At 47.1% G+C, this 20,267-nt stretch overlaps 2 protein-coding genes across 2 annotated transcripts; both read right to left on the bottom strand.

Annotated features, from left to right (window-relative positions):
* Nucleotides 1-1,648: 1,648 nt before the first annotated feature.
* LOC143833847 (vomeronasal type-2 receptor 26-like) lies at nt 1,649-8,951 on the bottom strand. Its single transcript, XM_077330072.1, has 6 exons — nt 8,824-8,951; nt 8,341-8,408; nt 6,799-6,968; nt 5,023-5,250; nt 4,665-4,791; nt 1,649-2,568 (listed from the first exon to the last, which is right to left on the bottom strand). The coding sequence occupies exons 1-6, from the start codon at nt 8,949-8,951 to the stop codon at nt 1,649-1,651; spliced, it is 1,641 nt and encodes a 546-aa protein (XP_077186187.1).
* A 5,794-nt stretch (nt 8,952-14,745) lies between these two features.
* On the bottom strand, nt 14,746-17,224 carry LOC143833846 (vomeronasal type-2 receptor 26-like). The gene is made up of 3 exons (XM_077330071.1): nt 17,099-17,224; nt 16,737-16,867; nt 14,746-15,917 (listed from the first exon to the last, which is right to left on the bottom strand). The coding sequence occupies exons 1-3, from the start codon at nt 17,222-17,224 to the stop codon at nt 14,987-14,989; spliced, it is 1,188 nt and encodes a 395-aa protein (XP_077186186.1). The 3' UTR covers nt 14,746-14,986.
* Nucleotides 17,225-20,267: the final 3,043 nt, after the last annotated feature.

The raw sequence follows: 20,267 nt of genomic DNA, 5'->3' as shown, positions 1-20,267 counted from the left end.
TGATTAAAATAAGATGGAGGGGGAATCTTGAAATTAAATTAGAAAGGAGGATCTGCCTGATTGTATTTCCTCCTGCCCAGAACTCAGGGGCTTTCCGCACCGGGATCTTTGTAGCAAATTGGTTGCTGAATGAAAAATCGCCATTTAAAATAGTGGAATTCGTCGTTATGCATACCTGCCTTTGTAGTGGAATCCAGTTGCGTTTTGTAGCGTTTCCCACAGGCTTCCAGTCTCGGCCAAAATCGCTAGAAAGGAAGCGCTATTGCCAAGCTCGTCCCGCCCCTGGCCGTCAAGCAGCCAATGGGCAGCCGTTAGCATGCTCCCAAACAGCCCCTTTCCCTTTAAGAAAGTTTAAAAAAAAAAAAGCACCTGTTGCAACGAATCTGTGTTGATTCGTTGCAACGGAGAGACCCATCCAGCTGCCTGGTGTGTTTGAGCTGTCGTTTAATCGTTGCCACGCTCCCTCCGAGTGAAAAAAAAAATTCCCCCCCCCTCTCATGGGCCCGATTTTCAGCTGAATGAATGTGTAAAAAATAAAGGGAAAATACATCAGCAAACGGGCTTTTCTGTTCTTTGTGCTTAGTGACTGAAGAGGAGGGACTGAAGCCGGGGAAGCCTCTAAACAGAAAGAGGCTCGCTGGTTAGTTTATCCCCGCTCGCTCGGAGAAAAAAAAAATGGCGATCGCTTCGCCGGAAGATCAGAGGAGAGAGCCAGGGGGAGGGACTTTGTAGAAACCGCAACAATGTTAACGCACAGGTCTTTTTCGTTAGTGTTGCAGATTGGTTGCAGGAGTGTATCGCTTTCCGGAGGGTGAATCCACTTTTGGGGATTTCCCTGAAAGCGCTACAACGAAGCGCTTTTTGCGGATCGGTTTCAGGTGTGTGGCAGATTGTCAACGACGTTGTGCATAATGGCAAATCAGTAGCGTTTTCAATTAGCAACCATTGTGCGATTTTGAAGGCGTGCGAAAAGCCCCTCAGTCTGGCTAGTGGTGAAGTTAGCCACACTAGATGCCCTACAGGTTTGCAGAAGCTAAGCAGGTAGATCTGAATCTGGTCACAACCCAGCTTTCAAACCACCAGCTTGCAAATTCTCAGCTTGCAGGATACTGAGGACTAAGGAAAGAAGAAGAAGAAGAGTTTTTGAGCTTGGCTGGGATGGAAGAAGCCTTTTAAAAAACTCCCTGAACTTGCTTCTCCAGCAATAATGTTGGGTCCCATATAACATGGAACACTTAACTGAGTTGTCCGTGAAGGCAAAAAATAGGAGATGTTTCGCCACCTCCACCAAATCCAACAGATTGCATCCTGTTCAAAGAATCAGATTGTTTCAATAGTTAAGGTAGCTCACTGAAACAGCAAGCACAAGGTTCTTTATTTTATTTTATTTTAGGTTTCAATTTCTATACCACCACTCACAAGTGGTTTTGGCGGTTTCCCCCACCATAAAACCCCCAAGAATTCCCCCACCATAAAACCCCTACAAAACAACAATTAAAACCCCAATCACAGTCATTAAAACCCCAGTAAAAACCACCCCATGACGGCAACCACTGTCCTCCACCTCCCTGGCTCCACAGAGCTTCTGATACCAATGCCTCAGGGGGACCCTCTGAGGGGGAGCCTGATCTTAACACTCAACACAAGTTTAAAATGAAAAACCTCCACCTTGACCTTTCACCCTGAGATGGTCCTTGATATTCAGATCAGGCCTCACTACAATGATGTAACATTTGGGGAGGAAGATGCAGCCCAGCAGCCCAGCACTGGAGGCCAAGATGGAGAAGACCTGAACGGCGACCATGTATTTCCCCTTGGTGCTCAGGTAGGTGGGCACAAAGGACACCCAAACACTGCAGAAGACCAGCATGCTGAAGGTGATCAGCTTGGCTTCGTTGAAGGCCCCAGGAAGCTTCCTGGCCAGGAAGGCCACTGTGAAGGAGATGGCAGCCAGGAAGCCCATGTAGCCCAGGGCACCATAAAACATGGGCACAGACCCTTCATTGCACTGCAATATGATCTGTCCATGCTGGGAGTGCATGTCGAACTCTGGGAACGGGGGAGAGATGCCCAGCCAGAGGGCACAGAAGCCAATCTGAACAGTGGAACAAGAAAGGACAATGGACTTTGCCAGACTCTTCCCTACCCATTTCCTCATCCTGTTCCCTGGCTGGGTGGCCATGAAGGCCACCACCACAGTGATTGTTTTAGCCAACACAGAAGAGACGGCAACTGAGAAGATGGTACAGAAGGCTGTTTGTCGGAGAAGGCAGGTCAGCCTCCTTGGCTGGCCGATGAATAGAAGGCAGGACAGGAAGGAAAGCAGGAGTGAGATGAGAAGAATGTAGGTGAGGTCTCGGTTGTTGGCTTTCACTATCGGGGTATCCATATTTTTTATGAAGATTTGTAGAATGAGAAGTGTGGCTATGGAGAAGAAGAGGACCAAAACAATGAGGATTATGCCCAAAATCTCTTCATAAGAAAGGAAAGTCACCTCCTTGGGAAGGCACTGAGTGTGCTCTGGGTTGGGATACTGATCTTCTGGGCATTTGGTGCAACTATTCGCTTCTGGAAGGAAAAGGACAGAGTTCAGCATCATATTGATCTAATTCATATCCACCACAAAGTGACCTCCTTTGCAATCCATACAGCCAAATTCCATCAGGGTGAGAATTTTTTTTTTGTACCTTTATAGTACTAACTGTCTATTCTATCTTTGGGTTTCATTGTTGCTGGTGTGGAGTGTCACCAAGAGGACCTGAAAGATCAACATGGATGTGCTCCCCATGTCACTCACCCAATCAGGACCATCAGTTAGGATGGCCAAGAGTGTTGTAGCTTCAGACAGAAAGTCACCGAAATCAAGAATAGGACTTGAGTGAAAGGACCAGTTACACAGAAGAACAACAGATGCTGAAGGGTAGATGGAACACATTACAAGGCAGCATTCACAGAATCATAGAATCATAGAGTTGGAAGGGGCCATACAGGCCATCTAGTCCAACCCCCTGCTCAACAGGATCAGCCCTAAGCATTGCTGGTTCAGCCTGGATATCCCCAGCACAAGGGGTTCCTGGGAGATCAAAACAAACCTCCCTCAGATATGGGAGCGCTGCTGTAAACTCATGTGGCCTTGATAGACCTCAGCTTTAATATAGGGGAGAGTTCTCTAGTAGAAACAAATAGCTGAAATTATGCCAAGGAGTAAACCATGACTTGAGGATTCTCTTTCAGATAGTACATGGAATTCTCCCACTACATCCTCACACCAAACCAGTAAAAGCACAAGTGGCTCAAATTGATTCAGCTACCACCTGGGAGAGCCAGTTTGGTGTAGTGGTTAGAAGTGCGGACTTCTAATCTGGCAAGTCAGGTTCGATTCTGCGCTCCCCCACATGCAGCCAGCTGGGTGACCTTGGGCTCACCATGGCACTGATAAAACTGTTCTGACTGAGCAGTAATATCAGGTCTCTCTCAGCCTCACCCACCCCATAGGGTGTCTGTTGTGGGGAGAGGAATGGGAAGTCGACTGTAAGCCGCTTTGAGCCTCCTTTGGGTAGGGAAAAGCGGCATATAAGAACCAACTCTTCTTCTTCTTCTTCAATGGGTTGCAGGAAAGGGGACACAACAATGCTTAAAGTTGTATTGTCAGTTGTATTCCACTGAAGCCTCATTAGTCCAAGAGAACTGACCAGAGGAGAGCGACGAAGATGATCTGGGGCCAAGGGACCAAGCCCTATGAAGATAGGTTGAGGGACTGGGGAATGTTCAGCCTGGAGAAAAGGAGGTTGAGAGGGGACATGATACCCTCTTTAAGTATTTGAAAGGTCACTTGGAGGAGGGCAGGATGCTGTTTCTGCTAACTGCAGAGGAGAGGACACGCAGTAATGGGTTTAAATTTCAAGTGCAACGATATAGGCTAGATATCAGGAAAAAATTGTTCACAGTCAGAGTAGTTCAGCAGTGGAATAGGCTGCCTAAGGAGGTGGTGAGCTCCCCCTCACTGGCAGTCTTCAAGCAAAGGTTGGATACACACTTTTCTTTGATGCTTTAGGATGCTTAGGGCTGATCCTGCGTTGAGCAGGGGGTTGGACTAGATGGCCTGTATGGCCCCTTGATTCTATGACCCTGCAAATGAAAGACTGCCTTGTACGTCATTGCAAACACAAACATGAATGCCACTGAAAGCAACAAACGCTGATAGAGCTGAACTTCTCTTTCCACTCACCAGCAATTACCCAGAAGCCTCCCCCCCAGAGGTCTGTTTGAGAGAGCCACTTTGGTATAGTGGTTAGGAGTGCAGACTTCTCATGTGGCATGCCAGGTTCGATTCTGCGCTCCCCCACGTGCAGCCAGCTGGGTGTCCTTGGGCTCGCCACGGCACTGATAAAACTGTTCTGACAAAGCAGGAATATCAAGGCTCTCTCAGCCTCACAAACCTCACAGGGTGGGGAGAAGAAAGGGAAGGGGATTGTAAGCCACTTTGAGACTCCTTCGGGTAGGGAAAAGCGGCATATAAGATCCAATGCTACTTCTTCGTCTTTCTTTTGAAAACTGGAATAGAATGGTTAGTGCATGAAATTCTAGAACAATGCTGAGAACATTTTTAAAAACTGACCCTTGGCTCCGTAGCCAGGAGGATGACCTTTTCCCCCCTCACCCACCTTCCTGAGAGGAGATGGTTCCTTCTCCACACAGAGAACAGTCAAAGCAGCAAATGGGCTTCCCTTCCAGGGCCACCTTCACATATCCAGGGAGGCAGCTTTTGGTACACCTGGAATCAGGCATCCTCTGCAGACAGAGACAAGGAGCGTTATCCGGGGAAAGGAGGTCTCATTCACTGGGGAAGGGCAATTATGTAAGATTCATAATGGTGGATATGATGAAATGGTCCATTCCACGCACTTATCGCTGGCCACTTTGAGAACTACTGTCTCAAATGAAAGGCTCAGAAGACTCTCAAGCAGGTTTCATGGATTACACTGAATAGATATTTAGACCTTACACAACCAATCTCCCCACCTCCTTATACCAGGGGGGCCACACAATAGCAGCCTGATCCATGGACAGCTTCATCTCCCCCAAGGCCTCTCTTTCGATGCTCCCAACTTTGATGCTCCGGAAGGAAAGGTTGCGCAAGATGATCATGTTCACAATGTCCAAGTTGGCTTCCAGAGCCCCGTTTTCACCCAGATCGATTCCACCCACAGAAGAGTTTTGAAACTGGTAGCGTCTCAGGAAAGGATGAAGCTAGAACCACAGAGAGAGTAACACTCTTTAGAAGACAGAAGACTCTTCTACGTACTCGTTGCAGCTTGATCCATTTGCAACTTGATAGTAAGCTTTCCTCTACATAAGCGACCTGGAAGATGGCTAATAGAATAAGAGGCTTTGGCCGATGAGCAGATGTGTAAACAGGGAGAAAGGCCCTAATGTGATTGGGGTGCAGCCTGCCACACTATTTTCCCTTTTTCACGGGAATGGGGGCATCAAGTTTCAGGGAGATGTGACGGAGCTTTTTGTCCTATCCCCAGCTGCAATGGAGTAGATATAAGTACTTAGGAGGTGGGCCCAATCTGCATGCATGACAATTCTGCCTAGTTGACTACGTATTTTGTAGGGTTATGTGCTTCCTGTGAGTAACCCTGCTTTACGAGAAATCAGTGGTAATAAAAAATGGTTAACAGGAGCACAATTATCTCTACCTGCCAAAGACTGAGGCATGTTAGGCTCAGAGGGAATAAGTAACTGAAGGCTCCCTGGCAGACTGAGGACCCAAATGTGCATCTCCCCAATCCCTTGTGAGCCCGTGAACCACTCAACTGGGTTGGCCCTCCATGAAATGTTCCACACCCAGGCCTCACCCTCAAATCTAGAGGGACTTCCCTGCCCATCGTGGGTCACAGTTTATGCTCACATTCACCAGAGCAAAAATTCACTGGAGCAAAATACATTTCTACAGTCCGAGATTAGCAGTTGAATTGACTGTCTAAGGAGTGCGCTCCCCCTCACTGGGAGACTCAAAGCAGTGGCTGGACAGATACCTATCTTGGATGCTTATGGCTGATCCACCAATGAGCAAGGGGTGGGACTAGATGGCCCGATGGCCCCCTCCAACACTAGGGTTCTACAATTCTATGAGTCAGTTTCCAGAAGAGGCAGATACTGGGCATGCCTCAAACACTGGCTAATGGCTATGTGAAAACCATTTTAGACTACATGCACAATAATCCTTTCAAAAATAAACTGCTGATTGGTATTCTTCATTCAGGAGGTAATGGATACCTGCCAAGGCTGTATTCGCTCATGTTCTCCTCTTCTTCCTCCAGCCCTTGTTGTCCTCCCAGACCTGGAAGAGTAGGCATCGTGTAATGCACGGGCCACCGCCTGGATTGAGGAGTAAACATTGCAGGCCCTGGGAGGCAGGAGTTCTTTGAGGACCTCCCAGGGCCTGTCTTGCAGCTCCTCTCTCTCCCTGTACCTCCAGCCCCCTCTCCCAGACAAAACGGGTGTTGTGGAGACAGGATCAAATCCTTTTTCCATAAACTCCTCAACAAGAGGGTGACATACTTGTGAATAGAGAGACATCCTTCTTTTCTGTGTCTGGGTCTTGACGGAGAGAGATCCATGCATAGGGAACAGCTCCATGGGGGGGCAACACGACAAGCTATACAGATTGTCCAGTAAAAGAGTTGTGATCCAAATTTTACCAAGCCTGACATCCATGGCATTTTCAATAAGTATAATTACATTTTCAAGATATATTAAGAGGAAATAATTTCCGTAGAACACAAATACTTTAACTTGGTCCTGACTGAGGAATGACCTCAAGCGCTGCCTTCTTTCTGTTGACCAAGAACTGGAATAAAAGCCCTCAATGGACATCATCTCTTCAAAGGCAACGCAGATGCCGCTCCTGAGCATGAGAGGGGTCAAGGTGCCCTTGAATTTTTCCCCGCTGTCAGAATCTGAAGCAAGGAGACCAACCCACGTCCATCGGAAGTGCAGGAGCAGCCTGACAATTCCCCGGTATTGGACTTCTTCTGGTGGAACCAGTTGGTAAAAAAAAGGAAACTGACTTTGATCCTTAAAAACAATCAAATCCGATTCATGACTGACCTAATGGGGAAAAGGACACATTCGGATTTCATCACATTCAATAAGTGTCAATCAAAAGCAAAGTATCTCATACAGTTCTGTGATGATGATCCCCAAAAAACCCTTCAACGGCAGGGATCAGTTTCAGGCCAGACCTTTTCTGAGAGATTTCACCCGCTGTGGGGGTCCATTTCAGTGGGGGTGGGGGATCTGACCTTCCAGCATCCGAAGTGGAGGTGGGATTCTGTCCTACGGTTGAACTCATCCCCTAACAACCCAAGACTTGTAACCCTCACCAGATCATTGGTCAAGAATCCCTGGAAACAACATTGAAGTTTTAATTAGAAAAGATCCCTTCTGTGTACTTAGAATCAATCCAAATTGCATTGATATACAAACTTCGTCCTCACAAACTAGCTTTTGCTCCAAAGGGCTTTTCCAAAGACTGTCCCTTCCTGCAGAGAGAGTCTCACTTTGTCTCCCTGCTGCTTCCCAAGTCAGAAAAGTCTGTTCCGAAATCTCGTAAAATCATCTACGGAGGGATGCAGATGGAACATCAGAGGACCTGAATGTTCTCTCACATCCCTCTCAACTCTCCTGAAAGTTAGTTTTGATCTGTACCAGAAACTTTTTGTTGTCCACCCATGTTTCTTCGGAGTCACTTCCCCATCCTTGATTCCTACCTTAGGGATTTTGTAGGTGCTCAAGAGTGTTGATATGTCACTGGAGATGACAGAATGAGATGCTTCAAGAACAGCCAAGAGATGATTCTGTCTGCCACATTTGTAGTTTGGAACAGTCTTCTGGGCAGAGTTTAGCAGGTCTATCAAAGCTCCATAGCTCAGCCTGGGATGCAGTGTGTTCTCATAGATGGTGTAGCCCAGGGTGATATTTTGCGGTAAGAGCCTGGGGTTCTGGTTGACCTCTTGAATGGCTAAAGAGAAGGCAAGGAGGTGCCATTGCATCGATAGTAGCCTGCCAAAAAGCACATATACAAATATACACATTATCTAGGGAGTCGATAAACTTGGGCCTTGCTGAGGCCTTACCTAGTATGGGCAGAAGAAAAAAGCGGCATTCTGATGGTTTGCAGTGATGATCACACTAACTGGGTTAATAGGTGGCAGCCAAGAAAAGGAATATACATGAGCACAGTTGAAGCAGACCACTGCCCCATCAAAGTCAGGACAGTCTACAAATATTGAGAAGCCAATTCCGCACAGGGACAATGCCCTGACATACCGCTCATCCGGAGAAACTCCTGACCCCACATGACTTCGACACTGGCCAGGGGCTTCCCCGCCACCAGCCTGACTCAGGCATGGAGAAGCTGTAGAACAGGGGAACACAGATATCTCCAGTTTTCTGGTAGGGAGCCAGGGCTCCAATGGGGCCTCTGCCGACACATGGCCGGGTGTCAGCGACCTATTTGAATCTGTCAGCAGACAGTCCAGGTTCTGCTGCAGGAACCATGATGGGCATTTTGGTGTTCAAAGACCTATGATAACTCAGTTCTGAGCTCACCATAGCCAAGGTGTTCATTATCACTTGGAGAGTCCGAAGTACGATGCTTCACCCCCCAGACTCTTGGCAGTGGGAAAACAGCCAAATTGGCTCACTTCACAGTTGCAGGAGACAGAAGCAAACGGCTTCTGAAATCTGGTAATAAGAAAGAACCCAGAATTCTATCACATCCATTAGAAAGTCCCCCAAGGACTGACTTACCCTTTCTGATTTAAAAAGGGAGGCTCCCTGAAGGTTGGCGACGGACGTTTCTCATACACAAAAGTGGTGAGCCCGGCAATGACACTGTCTCCTCTCCGGAAGATATTATATGGTTCAAACTCACCCATAGTCCCGGTGAATGGGCATTTGGCCCCCCTGCAGGCTGGAAGAAGGAGCAAGAAAAACCGAAGCAAGACCATTCTTGCCTGTGTACACCTTTCCCCCTCCCAGGAGCCAGCTCTCAGGGATTGACAGAAGGAGCTGCAGCATCGCCTGGTAAGACCGGGGCTGTAGTCACTTGTGCAGTCCTGCCCTGGCTTGACCAGACTGAAAGGGAAGGATCACTAGCATCACACCGACGCAGTGTCCTCTCCCCCCTCCCCAGGCAACCCCTGAACACCTTGGGAGAAAAGTCCTTTATGCACCAGACTTTCCTGGCCTGTTGCAAGATATTGCATCACCCTGCCGTTGGTCTTCATGTTTACATTACTGGTTTCAGAGTGAACATTCAAGAAATCCCTGGTGCTTTGCTGATCTACAGAAGAAATCACCATGATATGGATAATTATACGGGAAAGAATCTGCCCTGCCCTGGACTCTGTGTTTGACCACCTGTGCAGAGAGGGAGAAAAGATGTTTCCAAGAAGAGGCAACTGAGTTAGGCCTAACTTTCAGGGGGGGAAACAACCTTCAGAAGAGGTCAGCATGGAAGAAGCTCTGACCAGGGGAATGGGAGGCTGGGTTCAGACCAAGGGGCTCATTTGTTTCCCATTGGTTGCCACGACAACCAACAGCTAAGCCTAGCTATTGTTAGCATGACCTTATACTTTGTTTAATAGATTCCTTTATAAAGTTGAAGTTGGTCCTTAAATAAAAAAAAACATTGTCCCTTGAAAAAGCTGTAAGGCAAAACGCGTCAGGACTTATGTGGTATTATAAGAATAAAGAAACACTGAAGAGAGAAGACTCTATATAAGTACATTTTGGATATTTTATTGCCATATTGGTTCTCCAGGGGATCTATATTTTTTCTATATTTGTTTCTTCACTGGGACCCATCCCTCCCAGTTCATTATTTTTGTTACGACAACCACACCAGGCAACAGTAGAGTCATGACCCCAGAACCAGAGTTTACCTTGAGCATCCATCAGCCAGAGGAGCTTAGTGCTGCTGGGGGAAGGAGGACCCTTTTAGCCACAAGGTCCCACCGGGAATGGCCGGTTGCCACCTTGAGGAGCAGATCAGTGAGATGTGAAGTCCAATCAGACTTAAGCACAAAGTCATGACGATCACGTTTTATTTTCTTCCTACAACCTCTTGTTGCGCAGAGTGGTAAGGCAGTGACATGCTGTCTGAAGCTGTCTGCCCTTGAGGTTGGGAGTTCGATCCCAGCAGCCGGCTCAAGGTTGACTCAGGCTTCCATCCTTCCGAGGTCGGTAAAATGAGGACCCAGCTTGCTGGGGGGTAAACGGTAATGACTGGGGAAGGCACTGGCAAACCACCCCGTATTGAGTCTGCCATGAAACGCTGGAGGGCGTCACCCTACGGGTCAGACATGACCCGGTGCTTGCACAGGGGATACCTTTACCTTTACCTTTACCTTTACCACCTCCTCAATAGTTCCTACAACCCACTCAGCATAGTCACACTTCGTTGAATTCTATATGTTCTCAAGTTTTCTTTAAGAGACTGAACTTTATTCATTTCTCAACTTTCTTTCCATTGAGAAATCCTTCAAACATTCTTCAGGTTTTGAGAAACCAAAGATAAACAGATTTATTAGTGCTGTGGTGAGCCCAAAGTCATCTAGCTCAGTGGTCCCCATCCAATGGGCCGCGGCTCCCTGCCTCCGCAGAGATGCGCTGGGCCGTGCATGCGCATTTGCGCATGCGTGCATGTGCGGTCGGGCAATCGCCCTCCCCGCCGCCGCCAGTCCGCAGCCTGAAGAAGGCTGATCTAGCGGACCACTGATCTAGCTGATTGCATGTGGGGGAGCACAGATCTGAACCTGACTCACTAGATTAGAACTCCTAACCACTACAAGCTGGCTCAGAGACAGACTCTCAGATTGAGAACACAATGCCATGAAGGGCTTTGTATGTGCAACTCAATACCCAACTGTCATGTACCTTCACCACACACACAAATTTTATTCTGATGGCATGTCCATGGTGGTCTACATGCCTGATTTTCTTGGGAATTTTGACACTTTGGTTTTGTGATGGCCGTTATCTTGTTTCTCCAGTAATAATACCGGGTCCCATAACTGAGTTGGCCATGAAAGCAATAAAAAGGGATTGTCTCATTGCCTCCACTGCATTCATTAGAATGCAGCCTGCTGAGTAATCTTTGCTGGAAAAACCAGAGGTGGGGGAGGAGTCAGGCCTAGAAGGGCCATTTTTTCCCTCTGCGTAAGGGCCTGACCCAGCATGGCAGTCGATGGCGCCCACAGCGTAAAAGGGAAGGAGGAAGCTATCTGCATTCCCTTGCAACAGGGCATCAGAGGCCCTAAACTGAACAAGGCCCAGGAGGGGGATGGGCCAATGGTGACATCATCCGTAAGCAGGAATTAACCCCACTGCCGTGCAGGTCCCAACGCAGCCTTACCCCCCATGTTTATTGGGTCAGAAGGAATAGTCAGCCACAGAAGATCCTGATAGGCATGGCACATCCTTATGTGCATCTTTGCAGAGGAGCCCCTTTTGCCAAACATGATGCCAGTGGAAAGTGCTGAAAGAGCAGAGCAGGGCTGGACCATTCCTGCAAACATTTTATTCCTTGCTGGGTCAGTGTAACCCTGAGTCCACTAGAGGGAGATAGAGAGTTAGGATATTCCTTATAAGGAAGAAAAGGCGCAATTTCCCCAGAAGGATTGGAAGCCTGAAGCTGCAGGGAGAAGCCCTCTCCTCTCAGAAGCACTCCTCTGTTTGAAAACTATTAATATTTTAGGTAGGAAAGGTTATTACACTAATTACTGGATGGGGGGATTATGTTTATATAAATTGTCTATAATTTTGGGTTTTGACTGTTGTGGGGATTATTTGAAAGGAATGTTATATGCAATTTCCCCAGAAGGACTGGAGGCCTGAAGCTGCAGGGAGAAGCCCTCTCCCCTGGGAAGCACTCCTTGGTATGAAAACTATTAATATTTTAAGTAAAGAATCCTGCCTTCCATCCGAATGAAAAGATACCAGAGACTTCTGTGAAGGACAGATCTTCCAAGACAGCCCAGCTGCAAGTTGGTGCTTCTTGAAAAGACTGCCTGGACAGAAGTCAGAAAGACTGAGGCCCTGGTCTGCCCAAATACAACAGGCCTGAATTGTGAAGCCATGGTTGCTTTTAGATGTGTGGGATATTGTTCCAAAGATTATATCTGTTGAAGTTAGGTTATAGCTATTTTCATAAATGCAGGTGTCACAAGGTGGGATCACATTGTCGTAGATGTGAAGTCTCTCCCTTCTATAATAAAAAAAAGAAATTATTTTTGATGTTGTTTAAACTGAGTAGGTTACATGAGCTTTATTGTTCACTCATGCCCAGAACTAACTGAAACATGGCAGATCATATAACTGAAAAAAAATTATTCTGTAAGAACCCATCCTACCTTCAGAGCCCGAGAAATCACACCCTCAAAAGCAACACATCAAATGGCTCAAAGAAAACGTTGAGTCACTTACACTTAACAGGCTCCATGTAAGGGAATTGTGCCCAAAATACCCCAGAGCTCTTCAGTGGAGGTGGTGGGAGACTCTCTAGTATTCCTAAGAGTTTTTTGTTGGGGATCTGATACATGTCATTTTTTTCTGATTTTAAGTATAATGAATTCAATGCCTAACATGCCTTTTTCCACCTGATTGGAGGTGACTTTTCTGTGATAGAATTCAAACATGCAACTATTTGGTGAACCTTTCTTTAATATTCAATCCTTTAAAGAATTCTCCAGTTGATTGTCCACAAATTTAAACCATAACCTGAATGATCCTTGCCTGGGACACGAAGGCAATTTCCACACATATGTAAAAAATAGTGTTAGGCCAACTGAATAGCGCAGCGCTAAATCATATCATGCCTCCCCAGCCCCTCCTCACATTTTTGCTGTCCTGCCTTTGCCTCCTTTTCACAGATCTTACCCTCCACATCTGCTGCTTGAAATGGCAAACACGCCTTATATGCATTACACTTCTGCCTGTCAATCAATTCAGGCAACCAATCCCCTTTTCCCATATATTAAAGGTCCAGCGATGCCCACTAATTTTTTTTTAATTCATACTTCTCCGTTGCAATGCCTATGCATCTAATCATAGATTAGGTGAACAGAACCCCTTATGGGATTTTTTAAAAGAATCCCTTATGGTATCCTGATACTTTAAAAAATTAATCTCATTCCTGATTGGAGGGTGGGCTTTAGAGAGGCACGCGTTGTGTTACAACTTTGGAGGGGAAAAAATCTTCTATTTCTGTCAACACTTGCACCCTTGTCCATGTATTAGTGACCTTCCTGTCCCCAGGAACAAGGGAGAGGGAGGAGGGGGCGAGGGCGTGATGAGGCAGGTGCCTTTAGCTCGTTTGAGCCTCCACGCCTTCCTTCTGACGGTTGCCTACTGGTTGCTGTCCTGTAGCACGCGCGGAATAGGTTGGTGAATCCACTTTATGCGATTCCACGACTTGCACTTTAAAATGGAGGATGTAGAGAGCCGGTTACTGCCCAGACGCTGGATGTTGGCGACATCATATGGAGGGGCCGGAACATAACGACTACTTAAGGTGAGCATTTCACTAAATTTAATGAGTGCGGAAAAGCCTAAAGTGTTCATTTTATTTTTATTTTTTATTTTATTTTTATTTATCATACTTATATACCGCCCTCCCTGGAGGCTCAGGGCGGTTTACATCATAACGAGGAACAATACATAAAACAGTCTATAAAACATGTAATAACCTTATACTAATAACTAATAATTGTAACCAGATAATAATACAACAGCACAGTATAACAGCATAACGGCAGTACAAACAGGTCCAGGGCTCATTGATTGAATTGTGGGGGGGGGGGCAGGGGTGGAGCAGGAGCCCTTGGTCGCTGTTGATTATGTCTGGTCTCAGCCAAATGCCTGGTGGAAGAGCTCCTTTTTGCAGGCCCTGCGGAACTGCTTAAGCTCCGTCAGGGCCCTGATCTCCTCGGGGAGCTCATTCCACCAGGTAGGGGCCAGAACAGAGAATGCTCTGGCCCTGGTCGAGACCAGGCGGACTTCTTTAGGACCAGGGATCCTTAGCTGGTTGCCTGCTCAATTTCATACCTGGAATAAATAGGCCTGCTCAGTCAGAGGGCTGATTGATTTCATTCATTCATTCCAATTGTGTGGGCTCTCCCCTGACGGGCGGAAGAGCTAATTATAAGATTACAGAACCATTTCAGTGCTGCCAGAGTGGTTCCTCAGTGGAATAGACTTACTCAGGAGGTAGTGAGTTCAACTTCTTGGGAAGTTTTAAACTAGAGGCTAGATAGTCAACTGACAGAAATGCTGATGTTATGAACTTAGGCAGACTGTGAGTGGGTGGGCAGGTAGGGGATTGTGCATGGGGTTGGACTGGATGACCCTGGAGGTCCCTTCCAACTCTATGGTTCTAAGATAAAAGGCCTAGTTTTTGAGCTAGGCTGGGTCAGAAGAAGCCTTAAAAAAAAACTCCCTTAACTTGCTTCTCCAGCAATAATGTTGGGTCCCATATAACATGAAACGCTTAACTGAGCAGGCTGTGAAAACCATAAAAAGTTGTTTAGCCCCCTCCACTGCATCTGCTAGCTAGCAGCCTGCTCAATGATTGGGATTGGTTTAATAGTTAAGGTATCTTACTAAAAAGCAGAGCACAAGCTTATTTATTTTATATTATTTATTTATACTTCAGTTTCTATACCACCTCTCCCAAGTGGCTAGTGAGGGTTTACAAGAATTCACCCCACCATAAAGCCCCATAAAACAACAATTAAAACTTCAATGACATTCATTAAAACCCCAGTAAAAACTAGCCCATAATGGAAACTACTCTATCCTGCATTCCTGGCTCAACAGATCTTCCGATACCAATGCCTCAGGGGGACCATCTGAGGCGGAGCCAGATCTTCACACACAACACAGGTTTAAAATGAAAAATATCCCCAGAGAATCAACTTCCACCTTGACCTTTCATCCTGAGATGGTCTTTGATATTCAGACCAGACCTGATTACAATAATGTAACATTTGGGGAGGAAGATGCAGCCCAGCAGCCCAGCACTGGAGGCCAAGATGGAGAAGACCTGAACGGCGACCATGTATTTCCCCTTGGTGCTCAGGTAGGTAGGCACAAAGGACACCCAAACACTGCAGAAAACCAGCATGCTGAAGGTGATCAGCTTGGCTTCGTTGAAGGTCCCAGGAAGCTTCCTGGCCAGGAAAGCCACTGTGAAGGAGATGGCAGCCTGGAATCCCATGTAGCCCAGGGCACCATAAAACATGGCCACAGACCCTTCATTGCATTGCAATATAATCTGTCCATGCTGGGAGTGCATGTCAAACTCTGGGAAAGGGGGAGAGATGCCCAGCCAGAGGGCACAGAAGCCAATCTGAACAGTGGAACAAGAAAGGACAATGGACTTTGCCAGACTCTTCCCCACCCATTTCCTCATCCTGTTCCCTGGCTGAGTGGCCATGAAGGCCACCACCACAGTGGTCGTTTTAGCCAACACAGAGGAGACAGCAACTGAGAAGATGGTGCAGAAGGCTGTTTGTCGGAGAAGGCAGGTCACCTTCCTTGGCCGGCCGATGAATAGAAGGCAGGACAGGAAGGAAAGCAGGAGTGAGATGAGAAGAATGTAGGTGAGGTCTCGGTTGTTGGCTTTGACTATTGGGGTATCCATATTTTTAATGAAGATTCCTAGAATGAGAAGTGTGACTATGGAGAAGAAGAGGACCAAAACGATGAAGGTAACCCCCAAATTCTCCTCATAAGAAAGGAAAGTCACTTCTTTGGGAATGCACTGAGTGTGGTCAGGGTTGGGATACTGATCTTCTGGGCATTTGGTGCAACGATTTGCATCTGGAAGGGAAAAGGAGAGACTTCAGCATCATATTGATCTAATTCATATCCACCACAAAGCGGATTCCTTTCCAATCCATACAGCCAAATTCCAGGTGAGAATTGGGGTTTTTGTACCTTTATAGTAATAACTGTCTGTTCTCTCTTTGGATTTCATTGTTACTGGTGCGGAATGTCACCAAGAGGACCTGAAAGATCTACACGGAGGTGCTCCCCTTGTCACTCACCCAATAAGGATCATCAGGATGGCCAAAAGTGTTGTAGCTTCAGACAGGCTTCTGTTCAAAAGTCGCCGAAATCAAAAATAGGACTGAGTGAAAGGGCCAGTTACACAGAAGAACAACAGATGCTGAAGGGTAGATGACACACACTGTAAGTCAGCCTGGCTGGTTCAACCTGGATATCCCCACCACAAGGGGTTCCTGGGGGATCAAAACATAATTCCCTCAGATATGGGAGAGCTGCTGTAACGTCCTGTGGCCTCGATAGGCCTCAGCTTTAATATCGGGCTGAGTGCTCTAGTACAGGGGTAGTAAACCTGTGGTCCTCCAGATGTTCATGGACTACAATTCCCAGGAGCCTACAATATCAGGGCCCTGCCAGCCTCACCTCCCTCACAGGGTGCCTGTTGTGGGGAGAGGAAAGGGAAGGCCACTGTAAGCCGCTGTGAGGCTCCTTCAGGTAGAGAAAGCGGCATATAAGAACCAACACTACTACTTCTACTTTCCTTTGAAAACTGGAAAAGAAAGGTTAGTGCATGAAATTCTAGAACAATGCTGAGAAAATAAAAAACTGACCCTTGGCCCCATAGCCAGGAGGATGACCTTTTCCCCCCTCACCCACCTTCCTGAGAGGAGATGGTTCCTTCCCCACACAGAGAACAGCCAAAGCAGCAAATGGGCTTCCCTTCCAGGGCCACCTTCACATATCCAGGGAGGCAGCTGTTGGCACACCTGGAATCAGGCATCCTCTGCAGACAAAGACAAGGAGCGTTATCCGGGGAAAGGAGGTCTCATTCACTGGGGAAGGGCAATTTTGTAAGATTTATGAAGGCGGATATGATGAAATGGTCCATTCCACGCACTTATCGCTGGCAACTGTTGATAACTTTTGTCTAAAATAAAGGCTCAGAAGACTCTCAAGCAGGTTTCATTGATTAGACTAAATAGATATTTAGAGCTAACACAACCAATCTCCCCACCTGCTTGTACCAGGGGGGCCACACAATAGCAGCCTGATCCAGGGTCAGCTTCATCTCCCCCGAGGCCTGTCTTTCGATGCTCCCAACTTTGATGCTCCGGAAGGAAAGGTTGCGCAACATGATCATGTTCACAATGTCCAAGTTGGCTTCCAGAGCCCCGTTTTCACCCAAATCGATTCCACCCACAGAAGAGTTTTGAAACTGGTAACGTCTCAGGAAAGGATGAAGCTAGAATCACAGAGAGAATAACACTCTTTAGATGACTCTCCTACGTACTCGTTGCAGCTTGATACATTTGCAGCTTGATAGTAAGCTGGAAGATGGCTAATAGAATAATAGACTTTGGCAGATGAGCAGATGTGTTGTGCAAATAGGGGATGATGCCAGGTCCCTAATGCGATTGAGGTGCAGCCTGCCACATTATTTTCCACAGGAATGGGGGTGTTCTGCTTTTCAGAAAGACTTGAGAGAGTTTTTTGTCCTATCCCCAGCTGCAATGGAGTAGATATTTGCATTAAGGAGGAAGACCCAATCTGTAAAAAGGTAAAGATAAAGGTATCCCCTGTGCAAGCCCCAAGTCATGTCTGACCCTTGGGGTGATGCCCTCCAGCATTTTCATGGCAGACTCAATATGGGGTGGTTTGCCAGTACCTTCCCCAGTCATTACCATTTACCCCCCAGCAAGCTGGGTCCTCATTTTACCGACCTCGGAAGGATGGAAGGCTGAGTCAACCTTGAGCCGGCTGCTGGGATTGAACTCCCAACCTCATGGGCTGAGCTTTCAGACAACATTTCTGCTGCCTTACCACTCTGCGCCACAAGAGGCTCTTGCCCAATCTGTATGCATGACCATTCTGCCTACTTCACTACATATTTTGTAGTATTACGTGCTTCCTGTGAGTCATCCTCCTCTATGAGAAATAAGTAGTAGCAAAAAATTATTAACAGGCCACAATTATCTCTACCTCCCAACAACTGAGGCACGTTAGGCTCAGAGGGAATAAGTAACTGAAGGCTCCCTGGCAGACTGAGGACCCAAATGTGCATCTCCCCAATCCCTTGTGAGCCCATGAACCACTCAACTGTGTTGGCCCTCCATGAAATGTTCCACACCCAGGCCTCACCCTCAAATCTAGAGGGACTTCCCTGCCCATCGAGGGTCAGAGTTCATGCTGGTTAATACAAGAAATGCACCACCACCAGGGACCCTGAACCAACCAAGACTTTTTCCAATCATGATGTCTATTCTGAAGTCCTCACTATTTGGGAAGAATCATTAAACTGAGCATAGATGTGTTTCTGAAATTTTTTAGTTTTAAGTTTCCTGCATTGTGCAGGGGGATCAACTAGATCAGTGGTCCCCAACCTTTTTATCACCGGGGACCGGTCAGCGCTTGACAATTTTACTGAGGCCCAGGGCGGGGTAGTATTTTGCCAAGGGACGTTCCACTTGCTTTCCCACTGGCACCCCTGACTTCCTGCCGCCTGCTGGGGGGTGATACCAGCAGCAGCTCTGCAGTGCCACGTCGAGGGGGAGCCTCGGCCATGGCATCCACCGGAGAGCACCAAAGGTGAGCTGGCGGCAGAGTGGCAGGGCAGCCCCCAAGGCAGCAGCCAGGGAAGACTGCCAGTGAGGGGGAGCTCACCACCTCCTTAGGCAGCCTATTCCACTGCTGAACTACTCTGACATAATAGGAATACAATAAAATATAGTTCTAAAGTGCAGTAATATGAGTGGATGATGTAGCGAGTAAGAGCAGGAAACTGGGTTTGATTCAAACCCAACCACTCGCAAGCAGCCAGGTGACCTTGAGCCAGTCACAGTCCTGTTAGAAGCAGAAACATCAGGGCTCTCTCCTGCCTGTTGTGGGAGGAGGAAGGGATGGCAATTGTAAGCTGCTTTGAGACTCAGAGCAAGGTATAAAAACCAAGTCTTCTTCTTAATACTCTCTGGGATTAAGAATTCTGTACATTTTGAAAGCATCAACTTCCTTCAAACGATGGATTTCTCAACCTATGATCAGAGCCCTGTTTTTTATTTGGCAGATTCTAGTCTAGCAGCACCGGAGAACCAAGAAGATTTAGGAGGCATCACCATTCGAGAGTCAAAGTTACTTTACCCCTATACAAGAAGGACGAGGGACTCTTGACTCTTTTTGGCCCCCTCAGGCCTCTACCACTGAAGACCAGCACAGATACCCTCTGAAAATACTTTACATTGGGGTGTTATTTTCCTACCGGCAGGTCTTGTTCTCCATGCCCATCACTCCAGCCCAGACAAAATTGAATATGGTAAGGAGGAGGGTTAAAAGGATGAGCAAGAGGGCCCCCAATGGGAACTACAGGAAATGTTTTCTCTTAAATTCACCAAAGAAAAAAACATCTCTACAATCTGAGATCAGCAGTGGAATTGACTGTCTAAGGAGGTGGTGCGCTCCCCCTCACTGGGAATCTCAAAGCAGTGGCTGGACAGATACCTATCTTGGATGCTTATGGCTGATCCTCCATTGAGCAAGCGGTGGGACTAGATGGCCCTATGAGCCCCGCCAACACTAGGGTTCTACAATTCTATGAGGGAGTTCCCCAAGAGAGGCAGGTATTGGACGTGCTAAAGTCTGTGTGACAACCAACGTAGACTAGATGCACAATAATCCTTTCAAAGAGAAACTGCTGATTGGTATTCTTAATTCAAAGATAATGGATACCTGCCAAGGCTGGATTCGCTCATGTTCTCCTCTTCTTCCTCCAGGCCTCATTGTCCTCTCAGACCTGGAAGAGTAGGCATCATGTAATGCACGGGCCACTGCCTGGATGGAGGAGTAAACAGTGCAGGCCCTGGGGGGCAGAAGTTCTTTGAGGACCTCCCAGGGCCTGTCTTGCAGCCCCTCTTTCTCCCTGTATCTCCGGCCCCCTCTCCCAGACAAAACGGGCTTTGAATAGACAGGATCAAATCCTTTTTTAATAAACTCATCAAGAAGAGGGTGACATGCTTGTGAATAGAGAGACATCCTTCTTTTCTGTGTCTGGGTCTTGACGGAGAGAGATCCATGCATAGGGAACAGCTCCACGGGGGGGCAACATGACAAGCTAAGCAGATTGTTCAGTAAAAGAGTTGTGATCCAAATTTTACCAAGTCTGACATCCATGGCATTTTCAATAAGTATAATTA

The sequence above is a fragment of the Paroedura picta genome, chromosome 3, assembly GCF_049243985.1.
Source record: "Paroedura picta isolate Pp20150507F chromosome 3, Ppicta_v3.0, whole genome shotgun sequence".
NCBI classification, from domain to species: Eukaryota; Metazoa; Chordata; class Lepidosauria; order Squamata; family Gekkonidae; genus Paroedura; species Paroedura picta.
Note: the sequence above shows the minus strand (reverse complement) of the source record. Positions and strands in the feature narration are given on the sequence as shown.